This window comes from Procambarus clarkii, chromosome 40 (genome assembly GCF_040958095.1).
Source record: "Procambarus clarkii isolate CNS0578487 chromosome 40, FALCON_Pclarkii_2.0, whole genome shotgun sequence".
NCBI classification, from domain to species: Eukaryota; Metazoa; Arthropoda; class Malacostraca; order Decapoda; family Cambaridae; genus Procambarus; species Procambarus clarkii.
In genome coordinates, this window is record NC_091189.1 from 3,314,095 (window position 1) to 3,327,913 (window position 13,819).

The following is a 13,819-nucleotide window of genomic DNA, read 5'->3' on the forward strand; positions in this document are numbered from 1 at the left end:
CACACAACAAGCACCAGTGCCACCACATAACAAGCACCAGTACCACCACACAACAAGCACCAGTGCCACCACATAACAAGCACCAGTGCCACCACATAAGCACCAGTGCCACCACATAACAAGCACCAGTGCCACCACATAACAAGCACCAGTACCACCACACAACAAGCACCAGTGCCACCACACAACAAGCACCAGTGCCACCACACAACAAGCACCAGTGCCACCACATAACAAGCACCAGTGCCACCACACAAGCACCAGTGCCACCACAACAAGCACCAGTGCCACCACACAACAAGCACCAGTGCCACCACACAACAAGCACCAGTGCCACCACACAACAAGCACCAGTGCCACCACATAACAAGCACCAGTGCCACCACACAAGCACCAGTGCCACCACATAACAAGCACCAGTGCCACCACACAACAAGCACCAGTGCCACCACACAACAAGCACCAGTGCCACCACACAACAAGCACCAGTGCCACCACACAACAAGCACCAGTGCCACCACATAACAAGCACCAGTGCCACCGCACAACAAGCACCAGTGCCACCACATAACAAGCACCAGTGCCACCACACAACAAGCACCAGTATCACCACATAACAAGCACCAGTGCCACCACACAACAAGCACCAGTGCCACCACACAACACGCACCAGTGCCACCACACAACAAGCACCAGTGCCACCACACAAGCACCAGTGCCACGAGAGCAGGTGGACTACCAGCACCATCATTAAGCCGCGAGCATCAATAGGAGAGAGAGAGCAGATCTTGGCAGTTTAAGGGCCCCCTAACACCACCATTCCCCACTAACAGCAACGGAACTGCGACACCAGCATCACCACCACTACCAAACCACCATCACCACTAACCACCACCACCACTAACCACCATCACCACTAACCACCACCACCACCAACTGGATAAAGATTAGATAAACACACTACCAACACCAACAGCAGCAGGAAGACTAATTTAGGAGGGTGATTGGAGCAGATTGGGCTCCCTGGTGTATATTTGGCGAGTTACCGGCCGGGAGGGTCAGCCAGCTGGGCGACCTGCACCACGACCTGCACCACGACCCGCACCACGACCAGCACCACGACCCGCACCACGACCTCTACGACCTGCACCACGACCTCTACGACCTGCACCACGACCCGCACCACGACCAGCACCACGACCCGCACCACGACCTCTACGACCTGCACCACGACCCGCACCACGACCAGCACCACGACCCGCACCACGACCTCTACGACCTGCACCACGACCTGCACCACGACCCGCACCACGACCAGCACCACGACCCGCACCACGACCTCTACGACCTGCACCACGACCCGCACCACGACCCGCACAACGACCTCCACAGCTCGTGATATTATCAAATTAATAAATAACAATACATGAATACGTGAATGGATGAATGGAAACAAACGACGATTAATAAATAAATGACAATGAACTAATTACAATGAATGAAAATTATATGGCAATGAATACAATATGAGCGAGCAGCGAGCAGCGGGTTCACGCTGACCAAGACCGTCACTCCATCACACTTCCCTCACTCCTCGCAAGCACTGCATCATTTCCTCTTGACGCGGAGATCGTCGGAGAAGTAATTCAACTGTCTCCTGGAGAACTAACTCGCCCGTAGGAGAGCCTGGACCCCCCAGGCCGTGATGGTGAGTAGAACTCTCGAAACTCTCTCCAGGTATGTTCCAGGTATGCCTCCAGCTTCACCATGTTTCAGAAGAATGAGTTGATGTAAAACAAACATAGAAATGGTAATGTTAATTTCCTGCAAGATTCGTGGTGCTAAAAATTACGTCCGACGAACATGGTAATACATTGTTGAATATACTTATACACTAGTCGTTGTAGGGACGGCTTCGCCTTCTGCAGAGTTGACGATTGATCCCCCGATGGTCCAAACAGTTTGGCACTATTAATTCACTTCGTCATATATCGTCACATTGGCTTAGGTAATTAGCTGGGCTTGGTAACTAGCGCTGTGGTCATACGGGTTGGGAGGAGATGACTGGAGCAACACCAGCACCTTGAGAGCCTTGAAACACCAGAGTGCTTCTTCATGGAAAAGTTTTTCCGAATCTAAACTCTGTGAATTGTGGCAAGTGAACCACTCCCATTAAGCCAGGCGCCACCGGATAAACACGTTATAGTTTCCCCATCCGTATAATTATGCCGCTTCTGGCGACATTCGCGTAATTATTTTCTGTTCGAAGAATTTTCTAGTAGACTATAGCCAGGGTGAACATGTCAGCTACTCCGGGTATATGTTATCAACTCGGGGCAATTAAAACAAGTTTCAATTATAAATGACACGCAACTGAATGTATTAATATGAAATAAAATGTTCGTGTGTATCTTCGCGGTTGCATTCTACTTTCACTGATACTTTTACTGAAACAAGTTACACGAAGCACCACTTGGTGTAATGTCCAGTACTAAAACATCCGGATACACCTAATTCTCCAATGACCAGTTATACTAAATTTACTCAAACTTACAGGTAGGCAACGCTTGACGTTGTTGCTGCTGCACGCAGTTGGCACACACCAACACCTGCACGCATCAGTACACACACGTGCTACACTGAGGCTCAGTTGTCAACAGGACGTGACATTAACGCGAACATCTGACGCCAATCCGTGGCACTTAAAGAACAGGATTCTAAATGCAGTTTAGGAAGACGAGCCATATCCTCTCTGCCTCCCACGCACATATCTTTTATCGAGGTACTTAAAATACGCCCTCAGAGGCTCGTCTCCTCCAGCACTTCCACACAGGCAAATCACCATTCCAAACGCCATAAAATTTCCAGGAGCTAAACGTAATTACGTTAAAAGCTCTGTCAAATCCATTTTTAGACCTCCCGGGCACACAATCACTGCTGGGCACTGCCGGCAGCGAGGCAACTGACGGGCACTCTACCTAACTGCACATATGAAGGGAAAAATTATGTTGCTGAGCCCAGAGAAAGAAATCTCTTGTGGTGGAGTACCGGAGCGTCACGGAGACGGACGACTGGGATACACCCGGGGGACACTCTGGTAAACTGTGGCGATGCTGGGGTCGTTTTTCTGGCTGTGTATTTACCTTTTTCGGCTATATGCTTCTCTTGTTTTAACTTTTACTGCAGCTATTTCTTTTATTTGGCTTCTCGTGGGGTCACGAGAAGCCAAAACCCCTGAATACATTGAGGATCAATGATCCAAATTAAATCTTCATGAATGTGACACCTGGTTGATGGGGTTCTGGGAGTTCTTCTACTCCCCAAGACTGGCCTCGACGTGAGAGAACTTGATCCAACAGGCTGTTGCTTGGAGCGACCCGCAGGCCCACATACCCACCACAGCCCGGTTGGTCCGGCACTTTTTGAAGAAAACAATCTTGTTTTCTCTTGAAGATGTCCACGGTTGTTTCGGCAATATTTTTTATACTCGCTGGGATGACGTTGAACAACCACGGACCTCTGATGTTTATACAGTGTTCTCTGATTGTGTCTATGGCACCCTGCTCTTCACTGGTTCTATTCTGCATTTTCTTCCATATCGTTCACTCCAGTATGTTGTTATTTTACTGTGTAGATTTGGGACCTGGCCCTCCAGTAATTTTCCACGTGTATATTATTTTATATCTCTCTCTCGTCTTCTTTCTAATGAGTACATTTGGAGAGCTTTGAGACGATCCCAATAATTTAGGTACTTTATTGCGTCTATGTATGCCGCATATGTTCTCTGTATTCCCTCTGTTTCAGCAATCTCTCCTGCTCTGAAGGGCGAAATGAGTACTGAGCAGTACCCAAGACGGGACAGGACAAGTGATTTGAAGAGTACAACCATTGTGATGGGATCCCTGGATTTGAAAGTTCTCGTAATCCATTCTATCATTTTTCTGGCTGACACAATATTTGCTTGGTTTTGCTCCCTAAACGTTAGGTCGTCAGACATCATTATTCCCAAATCCTTGACATGTTGCTTTCCTACTATGGGCACATTTGATTGTGCTTTGTACCCTGTACTATGTTTAAAGTTCTCATTTACCTTACTGGGTGTTTACAGCATCATGTAACCGGGTGTAGATGTACATTCGGTACATGTGTGTGACCACCAACACCGGAGGCATGATCTCCACCAGCACAAGGTCTCCGGTCCTCTCTCCCCAGCAAACACAACTTTAAAATACCCGAGGAGTATTTCGAGCAAGCATTTTCTTCTCAGGATTTTTTTTTATATACGTAAAGTGAAAATTTTCTACGCATGGCGTGGCACTCCGAGCGGGGTTTCATGCAAAATCTGTTTCTATTATGACAAAGCTGTGCTCTCTCTCTCTCAACAGGCCTCTAGCTGCCTCGCGCCTGGTCCAGGAGGGATGGGGGTCACTCCAGTAACACTCCACTCTAACTGATGACCAGCAACAGTTGGTCGGCAGTCTCTAGTGATGGTCTCTCCAGCTACCTTGTTCTCTCCACTGCCTGCAACACTACTCCTACAGCTGGTGGCCCTCCACTGCCTCTGCCTACAACACTACTCCTACAGCTGGTGGCCCTCCACTGCCTCTGCCTACAACACTACTCCTACAGCTGGTGGCCCTCCACTGCCTCTGCCTACAACACTACTCCTACAGCTGGTGGCCCTCCATCGCGTGCCTCCCTCCTCACACTGTACCAATCAATCCCCCAGACTAATGACGCTGGCAGGAGTCCCAGCGACATTTCTTATTATGTAACATTTCTCCTCTCTCTTTCTGTTGTTGTTTTAGATTTAGATTCTCAGAACGAAATGTCCATGTAGCCCGGGCTACAGTGACCTCGTAAATGGCTCTCTGTTTCTCCCTTCCTTTATGTTCCCCCTCTTTTCTCCCCCCTCTCACGGCCGTGTCCAGGGCCCTTCCAAATCAAATCGAAAACATTTCTCCTCCGAGCAACTTCCTGGCCTCCTGCCGTCCACAGGGTACCCACACGACCCACCAAGTTCCGCTACCCGCAACTGCCCGCCCAGCTCAACTGCTTGGCATACAAGAGTAACTCTAGTCATCGGGTAGTTTCTTGCAGTCATCTACCGTATTGAACCTCAAGAAAAATTGTATCTGAAAACATCGAGGAGTTTATTCCTTCTCTGCGAGCATTTATGTAAATTACAAAGTAGTTACTGATCACTGTTGAAGCTCACGGCTAACGCGTCCTGTAGTGAAATGGTCTGCTCAGTTGGTTTACAGTCGAGAGGACCCAGGTTCGATTTCAGCACAGGTCGGAAATGTTTGGGTACTTTTCTTTTTCACCTGATACCTCTGTTTTCCTAGTAATAAATAGGTACCTGGGAGTTAGGCAACTGTTGTGGAGTGTGTTATGGGATGTGTGGGTCCTTCGCAAGTCATGGGGGGGGGAGTGTTACCTGGTTGATACCTGGTTCATGGGGTTCTGGGAGTTCTTCTACTCCCCAAGCCCGGCCCGAGGCCAGGCTTGACTTGACGAGGCCAGGGTGTGTCGAACTCATCATGTAAAGTCACATCTGGTTGGTGACCAGTTGTATACATCAGTGTTGTGTTTCATTACAGGTGTGTACAGCAGAGCCAATCTCCACTAAATGATAGAACACCCACTTTGCCTCATATTGGCACCCTGCCGGTTGCTAAATACTTACGTGGGATCTTTGCAACTTCCTGCAAGGTAAACTGCCTCGCTCATAACACTTAATCCGCTCCCAGGCGACACACGGGCAACAATTCAGTGATTACGTACCTGCTTCCAAAATATTTAGTAACATGCTGGTGTTGCACATCTATAGTTTGCTGAACATTTTGTAAATTTCGTTAGACCTTCACGACTTCAATCCTCCTAACTTAGTACTCAAACATGGCCACAAGGGTAAATAATTAAATCAGAGGCATAAACAAGGGAGATTATTAATTACTATAACTGTGGATATACAAAGACAAAATCATCTCAAGATAACCTCAAGATAACCGACGCCCATGCCTCCCTCCCCTACACCCCACGACAACCATTCTCCACAACGCTCCTCTGCCACCCAGGGGCCCGGGGCGTATTGACATTAGAGAAAAGATGTGAAAAAAACAAGCCAAAGCTGAAAATAAAACACGAGAACAATTTTTAAACAGACGAGTAAATATTCATCCACAAACATATTGAAGTCTAAGTCCCAGAGGTCAACTAACTTACAAGGTTACGCGTTCTATAAAGAATATTTTAAAAATCAAAATGCTTCACAAAGGTCAACAATTTCAAGGGAAGAGTGCTCTGAAAGGTTACTGTAAAAGGGGACGGGTATAAACGGCTCTGTGCCGTAAAACTTGTGTTTCATTCAAGTGAACGCTGATGTTATCTTATCTTGAGGTTATCTTGAGATGATTTCGGGGCTTTTAGTGTCCCCGCGGCCCGGTCCTCGACCAGGCCTCCACCCCCAGGAAGCAGCCCGTGACAGCTGACTAACACCCAGGTACCTATTTTACTGCTAGGTAACAGGGGCATAGGGTGAAAGAAACTCTGCTCACTGTTTCTACACTGTTTGTTTTCTCGGATGTAACAAACAGTGCAAGAGAGACGGGCAGGTCACGTTATGAGGACAGGTTAGATATTCAATCCCCAACTGTGCACCCCCATACCCATCCTGTGTGTTGTGGGTGGACATACCCATCCTGTGTGTTGTGGGTGGACATACCCATCCTGTGTGTTGTGGGTGGACATACCCATCCTGTGTGTTGTGGGTGGACATACCCATCCTGTGTGTTGTGGGTGGACATACCCATCCTGTGTGTTGTGGGTGGACATACCCATCCTGTGTGTTGTGGGTGGACATACCCATCCTGTGTGTTGTGGGTGGACATACCCATCCTGTGTGTTGTGGGTGGACATACCCATCCTGTGTGTTGTGGGTGGACATACCCATCCTGTGTGTTGTGGGTGGACATACCCATCCTGTGTGTTGTGGGTGGACATACCCATCCTGTGTGTTGTGGGTGGACATACCCAACCTGTGTGCCATGAGTGGAAGGATTACAGAGGCACATAATGGGGTTCAGGAACCGAACCCCATTATTCACTTAGTTAAGCAAATAGGAATCTTGTGAAGCGTGTTACACAATTTGAACAGACAGGAACAGACACAGACAGGAACAAATCGGCATACATGACGGCCTGGTGGCCGACATAATTTCTCCTAGAACCTTTACCTTCACTATTATTCGACTCCGATTTCTTTACGAATCTTTCATCTCGTAAACTAACAAAAGCCTTATTGAAGTCAATGTAATAATGAAACACAAGTGTAACAAACATGAATGCACTTTACTAAACAATAGTGTTAGAAATTATTTTATTGCCTTTTTTCCTCGAGTACTAAACTGAATTTTCGATTACTAATCCAAGTAATTTCTCACAAATTTATGTTAAACTAGTTAGAAGATAGGTTGAGGTAAATGATGTTTCTCAAGTTTAAAAATTGTCCAAACATACACAAACCTCCACGACTCTGGGAGAACTTGTTTTCTTCACTTGCTACATATATTAAACCTTGAACAAATCCACAAGGGCCGTGACGAGGATTCGAACCTGTGTATATTAAACCTTGTTTGTTGGAACTGATGAAGGACGCCAGCTCCGGTCCCCTAATCCAGCATACATAACAAAACAAAACAATAAATATTCTTAAAATACACACACACCCTTCCCCCTCTGCATGCATATATTATACGATATAGTTATAGAGGTATATGCAGTGCTAGAGAGGACACCCGGCAGGTCTCGGGTCGACCTTGGAGAGGATGATTGATAGAAGTTTCCTCTTATAGATGGAGATGTTGAAGCGTTTCTAGAGATACAAATAAGAATTTGACATTTTCTTATAATACAAAATGTCTCCCTCTCACACAATACGTTGTTATGAAATTCTTAACACCCCCTCCTCCTCCCCCCCCCCTCTCTCTCTCTCTCTCTCTCTCTCTCTCTCTCTCTCTCTCTCTCTCTCTCTCTCTCTCTCTCTCTCTCTCTCTTTCTCTCTCTTTCTCTCTCTTTCTCTCTCTTTCTCTCTCTTTCTCTCTCTTTCTCTCTCTCTCTCTCTCTCTCTCTCTCTCTCTCTCTCTCTCTCTCTCTCTCTCTCTCTCTCTCTCTCTCTCTCCATATTTACTGCACAAAATGGATAGACATGTGTAGTGAGAGCCCGAAAGTGTGATGGGATGCTGTTTGTCTGTGGAAGTGTATGTTGGTGATGTATGGAGGTGGGCGTTGTTGGTTGATGGCTGCACCACTGGACCCCAGGTGGGTGCACCACTGGATCCCAGGTGGGTGCACCACTGGACCCCAGGTGGGTGCACCACTGAACCCCAGGTGGGTGCATCACTGAACCTCAGGTGGGTGCACCACTGGACCTCAGGTGGGTACACCACTGGACCCCAGGTGGGTGCATCACTGGACCCCAGGTGGGTGCACCACTGGACCCCAGGCGGGTGCATCACTGGACCCCAGGTGGGTACACCACTGGACCCCAGGTGGGTACACCACTGGACCCCAGGTGGGTGCATCACTGGACCCCAGGTGGGTGCACCACTGGACCCCAGGTGGGTACACCACTGGACCCCAGGTGGGTACACCACTGGACCCCAGGTGGGTACACCACTGGACCCCAGGTGGGTGCATCACTGGACCTCAGGTGGGTGCACCACTGGACCCCAGGTGGGTACACCACTGGACCCCAGGTGGGTACACCACTGGACCCCAGGTGGGTGCATCACTGGACCTCAGGTGGGTGCACCACTGGACCCCAGGTGGGTGCATCACTGGACCCCAGGTGGGTGCATCACTGGACCCCAGGTGGGTACACCACTGGACCCCAGGTGGGTACACCACTGGACCCCAGGTGGGTGCATCACTGGACCCCAGGTGGGTGCATCACTGGACCTCAGGTGGGTACACCACTGGACCCCAGGCGGGTGCATCACTGGGCCCCAGGTGGGTACACCACTGGACCCCAGGTGGGTGCATCACTGGACCTCAGGTGGGTACACCACTGGACCCCAGGCGGGTGCATCACTGGACCCCAGGTGGGTGCACCACTGGACCCCAGGTGGGTACACCACTGGACCCCAGGTGGGTGCACCACTGGACCCCAGGTGGGTGCACCACTGGACCCCAGGTGGGTACACCACTGGACCCCAGGTGGGTACACCACTGGACCCCAGGTGGGTGCACCACTGGACCCCAGGCGGGTGCATCACTGGACCCCAGGTGGGTGCACCACTGGACCCCAGGAGGGTGCAGGACGAGCCGTCAAGGTAAACAAGATGGGCCAGTAATCAGGTTGGGGTCATCAACACTTATTGTGGCCGGCACGTCCACCCGGGCCGCCACACCTTAATCAACCCAATTTGTTTTCCTCTCCCACACAGGCGGATGGTCGCGCGCGTTCACACACAGCACGTCAGACACAGCATTGACAAATGGAATGCATTAGGAAGTGATGTGGTGGAGGCTGACTCCATACACAGTTTCAAGTGTAGATATGACAGAGCCCGATAGGCTCATGAATCTGTACACCTGTTGATTGACGGTTGAGAGGCGGGACCAAAGAGCCAGAGCTCAACCCCCGCAAACACAACTAGGTGAGTTCAGCACGTCAGACACAGCAAGAGTCCAGGACATGGACTATTTTATCTGGAAATGCTGGAAGTTGAAATTCATGCCAACATTAAGGTCAACGGATGTTAAAGAAAACAAGGCCATTAACACACTGCCCTGAAGCACGTTAGATAGTCCAAGAAGAACAAAGACAGAACGTAGCGAGAACAAATCATGTAATAAATAGCACGAAATGAATATGTCAAGAAGATAAGAAAGAATATATTGAGGAAATGGAGTGTGACTGAACTGGCGTCCACGACCAGACACACACACACACGCACACGCACGCACACACACACACACACACACACACACACACACACACACACACACACACACACGCACACGCACACGCACACGCACACGCACACGCACACGCACACACACACACACTGAACCATGACAAGCTCAAGCCGGCCACAAGTATTACCAGACTTACCGCAGCTTGGAACGCACCATCGAGTTCTATCACATTAAACTTCCTCAATATTGTCTCAAAGATAACATCACGTTATTGCGAATACATTGTGCTCCATGAGAGTTCTAGGATGAACATACCTTGGTGGGGTTCTGGGAGTTGTTCTACTCTCCAGGCCCGGCCTGGGGCCCGGCCTGGGACCCGGCCTGGGACCGGATGATGTTCAAGGATGAAGCACAGATGAAGCTACTGATCACACCGAGAAAAAAATTGACGAAACGAGCTGTGATGGGAGGTAATTGACCTTTTTTTTTGAGTGATAAATAGTTTTGGTGGCAGTCGAGGCTAACGTCACCTGACCTCTGGGTCTGGTCCATCAATTGTGTTCCACTCCACAAAAGGAAGCCATACCCGAGGGAAGTGGTGTTGCGGTGGTGGTACACCTACACCCACACAATAGGGGGTGTAACACCCACACACGAGGGGTGTAACACCCACACACACGAGGGGTGTAACACCCACACACACGAGGGGTGTAACACCCACACACACGAGGGGTGTTACACCCTCACACACGAGGGGTGTAACACCCACACACACGAGGGGTGTAACACCCACACACACGAGGGGTGTAACACCCACTCGAGTCGTGCTAGTTACAACTAGTTAATGACAGAGACACAACACCATAACACGGCACCACAAAGAAGCAACTTACCTCCTTACCATTAGTAAAGTACATAAATAAACTCTGCCCAAATCTACGGATGGATACTTATACCAGCAAGATGCACACAGGAGTCGGATGTGACTGCATTAGTCCATCAGTGCTCGATCCTGCAAGCATTTACACCAATATACATCCTTCACCTAATAAACAAAAGCACCAGCGTGGTCCCTAAGGGCCAGACGCTCACCATAACGACTGCCAGAGACGCCACAATAACGTCTGGGAAAGTGAGAGAAAAGGGAATATGGTGCACGCGATACACAGCCTCACTATCCCAGCTTCACTCAGTAGGATGGTGAACATTATAACGTCATGCTCACCTCACACATCCTGCACGTCATATGTAACACCTTAGTTTCGTTCTGTCAGGTTAGGTTAGGTTATCTTGATGTTATCTTGAGATGATTTCGGGTCAAGACCGAGGTTAACCTAACTAACCTAATAAGGTTAGGTTAGGTTAGGTTAACCTAATCTAGGTTAGGTTAGGTTAGGTTAAATTTTGTTTGTTCGATTAGTTCAGCCCGTCCTCATCACCAATGAGTATGCAGTTATTAATACTCTTTTTAACATTGCATATTAATGCAGAGTATGTTAAAATTGATGAATGCATCTGAGGAGGACTGCCGCTGCTTTAACGAGCCTGGCCTGAGGATGGATTGAGGGGATAAACACTTTTATCACGTGCTGGGCCCTACTTCACCACTCACAGGGTCATATTGACTGCCTGGCTCCACCAGTATTGGCTGATGGCCAGGAGGGTAGTTTAAGACAGTTCGCTCTTCTATAACTACATGCATGGCCTCGATGTTTATGTATGCGCCTCCCTACTGACCATGACTCCTCCTTCACCTCTCGGCTCTCACCCTCCAGCGAGGTCTCTCACCCTCCAGCGAGGCCTCTCACCCTCCAGCGAGGTCTCTCACCCTCCAGCGAGGTCTCTCACCCTCCAGCGAGGCCTCTCACCCTCCAGCGAGGTCTCTCACCCTCCAGCGAGGCCTCTCACCCTCCAGCGAGGTCTCTCACCCTCCAGCGAGGTCTCTCACCCTCCAGCGAGGTCTCTCACCCCTCCAGCGAGGTCTCTCACCCCTCCAGCGAGGCCTCTCACCCCTCCAGCGAGGCCTCTCACCCCTCCAGCGAGGCCTCTCACCCTCCAGCGAGGCCTCTCACCCTCCAGCGAGGCCTCTCACCCTCCAGCGAGGCCTCTCACCCTCCAGCGAGGTCTCTCACCCTCCAGCGAGGCCTCTCACCCTCCAGCGAGGCCTCTCACCCTCCAGCGAGGTCTCTCACCCTCCAGCGAGGTCTCTCACCCTCCGGCGAGGTCTCTCACCCTCCAGCGAGGCCTCTCACCCTCCAGCGAGGCCTCTCACCCTCCAGCGAGGCCTCTCACCCTCCAGCGAGGTCTCTCACCCTCCAGCGAGGCCTCTCACCCTCCAGCGAGGTCTCTCACCCTCCAGCGAGGTCTCTCACCCTCCAGCGAGGTCTCTCACCCTCCGGCGAGGTCTCTCACCCTCCAGCGAGACCCACGCCAGGGACCATACTCAGGAGTAGGTCTCACGTAGTCTATACAGACTATTGGGCTCCTATGACTGCTTTGTCCAAGTACCTGAAGTCAATCTTAAACTTGGAGAGTTTGGCATGGCTGCTGGCGTATGAGGCGAGGCTCTGTCAACTTCCAGGTCAGGTTATCTTGAGGTGATTTTGGGGCTTAGCCCTGCTAGGTAACAGAGGCATCAGGGTGAAAGAAACTCTGCCCATTGTTTCCGCTTCCACCGGGGATCGAACCCGGAACCTCAGGACTACGAATCCGAAACACTGTCCACTCAGCTGTCAGGTCCCCCGAGTTAAGAATCAGGTGACTCTTAACTCCTGCACAAGTCAGACCTCGTGTTATTTGGTGATGCTGTAACGTCTTCTCTCTCGTGTTCATTTCTTCATGACTTTACATTTGTCTTAAAGAGTCCAGCAGCCGTGTTTCAGACCTGCGCTTGGCAATATTTTGTTTATTTTGCATTACATCAGCAACATGGGAAGCCTGGCCTCGGGCCGGGCTTGGTGAGTAGAAGAATTCCCAGAACCCCATCAACCAGGTATCAACCAGGTATCAACCAGGTATCAACCAGTGAATATTTATATCTAAGAGCCAGTTTCCTTTGCCAGATAGTTAATGAATTTTGTTCCTATTGTTACATCTTTCCTATCATATATTTCCCTCACTCACTGTGGCACTTTGCTTCCTTTCTGAGAGGTACTCCCTCACCCCCTTCAGCACCTTTTCAGATCAAACGGCTTATTTCTCTAACACGAAGAGAATTAATTCCCTTGAGCTTAAATAGTTCTAACGTCCCTATGATTCTTCGAATCTACAAGTTTCCATCCATGTTCCCCTGTTCACCTCCGCTTTACACTGAACCTTTTTTATCAACCTTCTCAATTCCCTCTCAATTGCGTCCCCAAGCGTCGATAGGTTTAAATTCCTTATAAAGTCCACAAAGTTTAATCTTTATAATTGTGTTACGAGCCTCGTACATCAACTTGTCCTCTCGAATAACACACCGTATTTTGACGCCAAAATGCTCAACGTCAAAATATAACGTACTGTCAATCATGGCGTCTCTCGTTAAACTGACGTGCTGTTACGTTATGTATTCGTGGGTACTTGGTGAGGTTAGCTTCAGGCAATTTAGTACATCGTTTTTGTAACGAAGTGACAACTCGAGAGAAGGCGCTGCGTCCACACTTTTCAACTCATAAAGTTTGGCTGTAATTTATCTTTGGTTGTACATAATACAACTATACAACTCATACAACTTTATACAACTCGTAAAGTTTGGCTGCTTCATTGTATGGAGGATCCACGCCGGGGTGACGTACCCCAGGATGACGCACCCCAGGGTGACGTACCCCAGGGTGACGTACCCCAGGGTGACGTACCCCCATGGTGACGTACCCCAGGATGACGTAACCCAGGGTGACGTACCCCAGGGTGACGT

The 13,819-nt window shown here is 49.6% G+C and overlaps 2 protein-coding genes across 6 annotated transcripts in view; one reads left to right on the forward strand and one right to left on the reverse strand.

Moving 5' to 3' along the window:
* Nucleotides 1–1,399, forward strand: part of LOC123758042 (histidine-rich glycoprotein-like) — an 11,086-nt gene extending 9,687 nt beyond the window's left edge. Inside the window, exon 2 of the mRNA XM_045742226.1 lies at nucleotides 1,043–1,399. Coding sequence (XP_045598182.1) covers nucleotides 1,043–1,399 — 357 coding nt within the window. The remainder of the gene's footprint in view (nucleotides 1–1,042) is intronic.
* Pgant5 (polypeptide N-acetylgalactosaminyltransferase 5) overlaps nucleotides 1–13,819 on the reverse strand; it is a 648,526-nt gene that overhangs the window by 473,964 nt on the left and 160,743 nt on the right. The window lies entirely within an intron of this gene.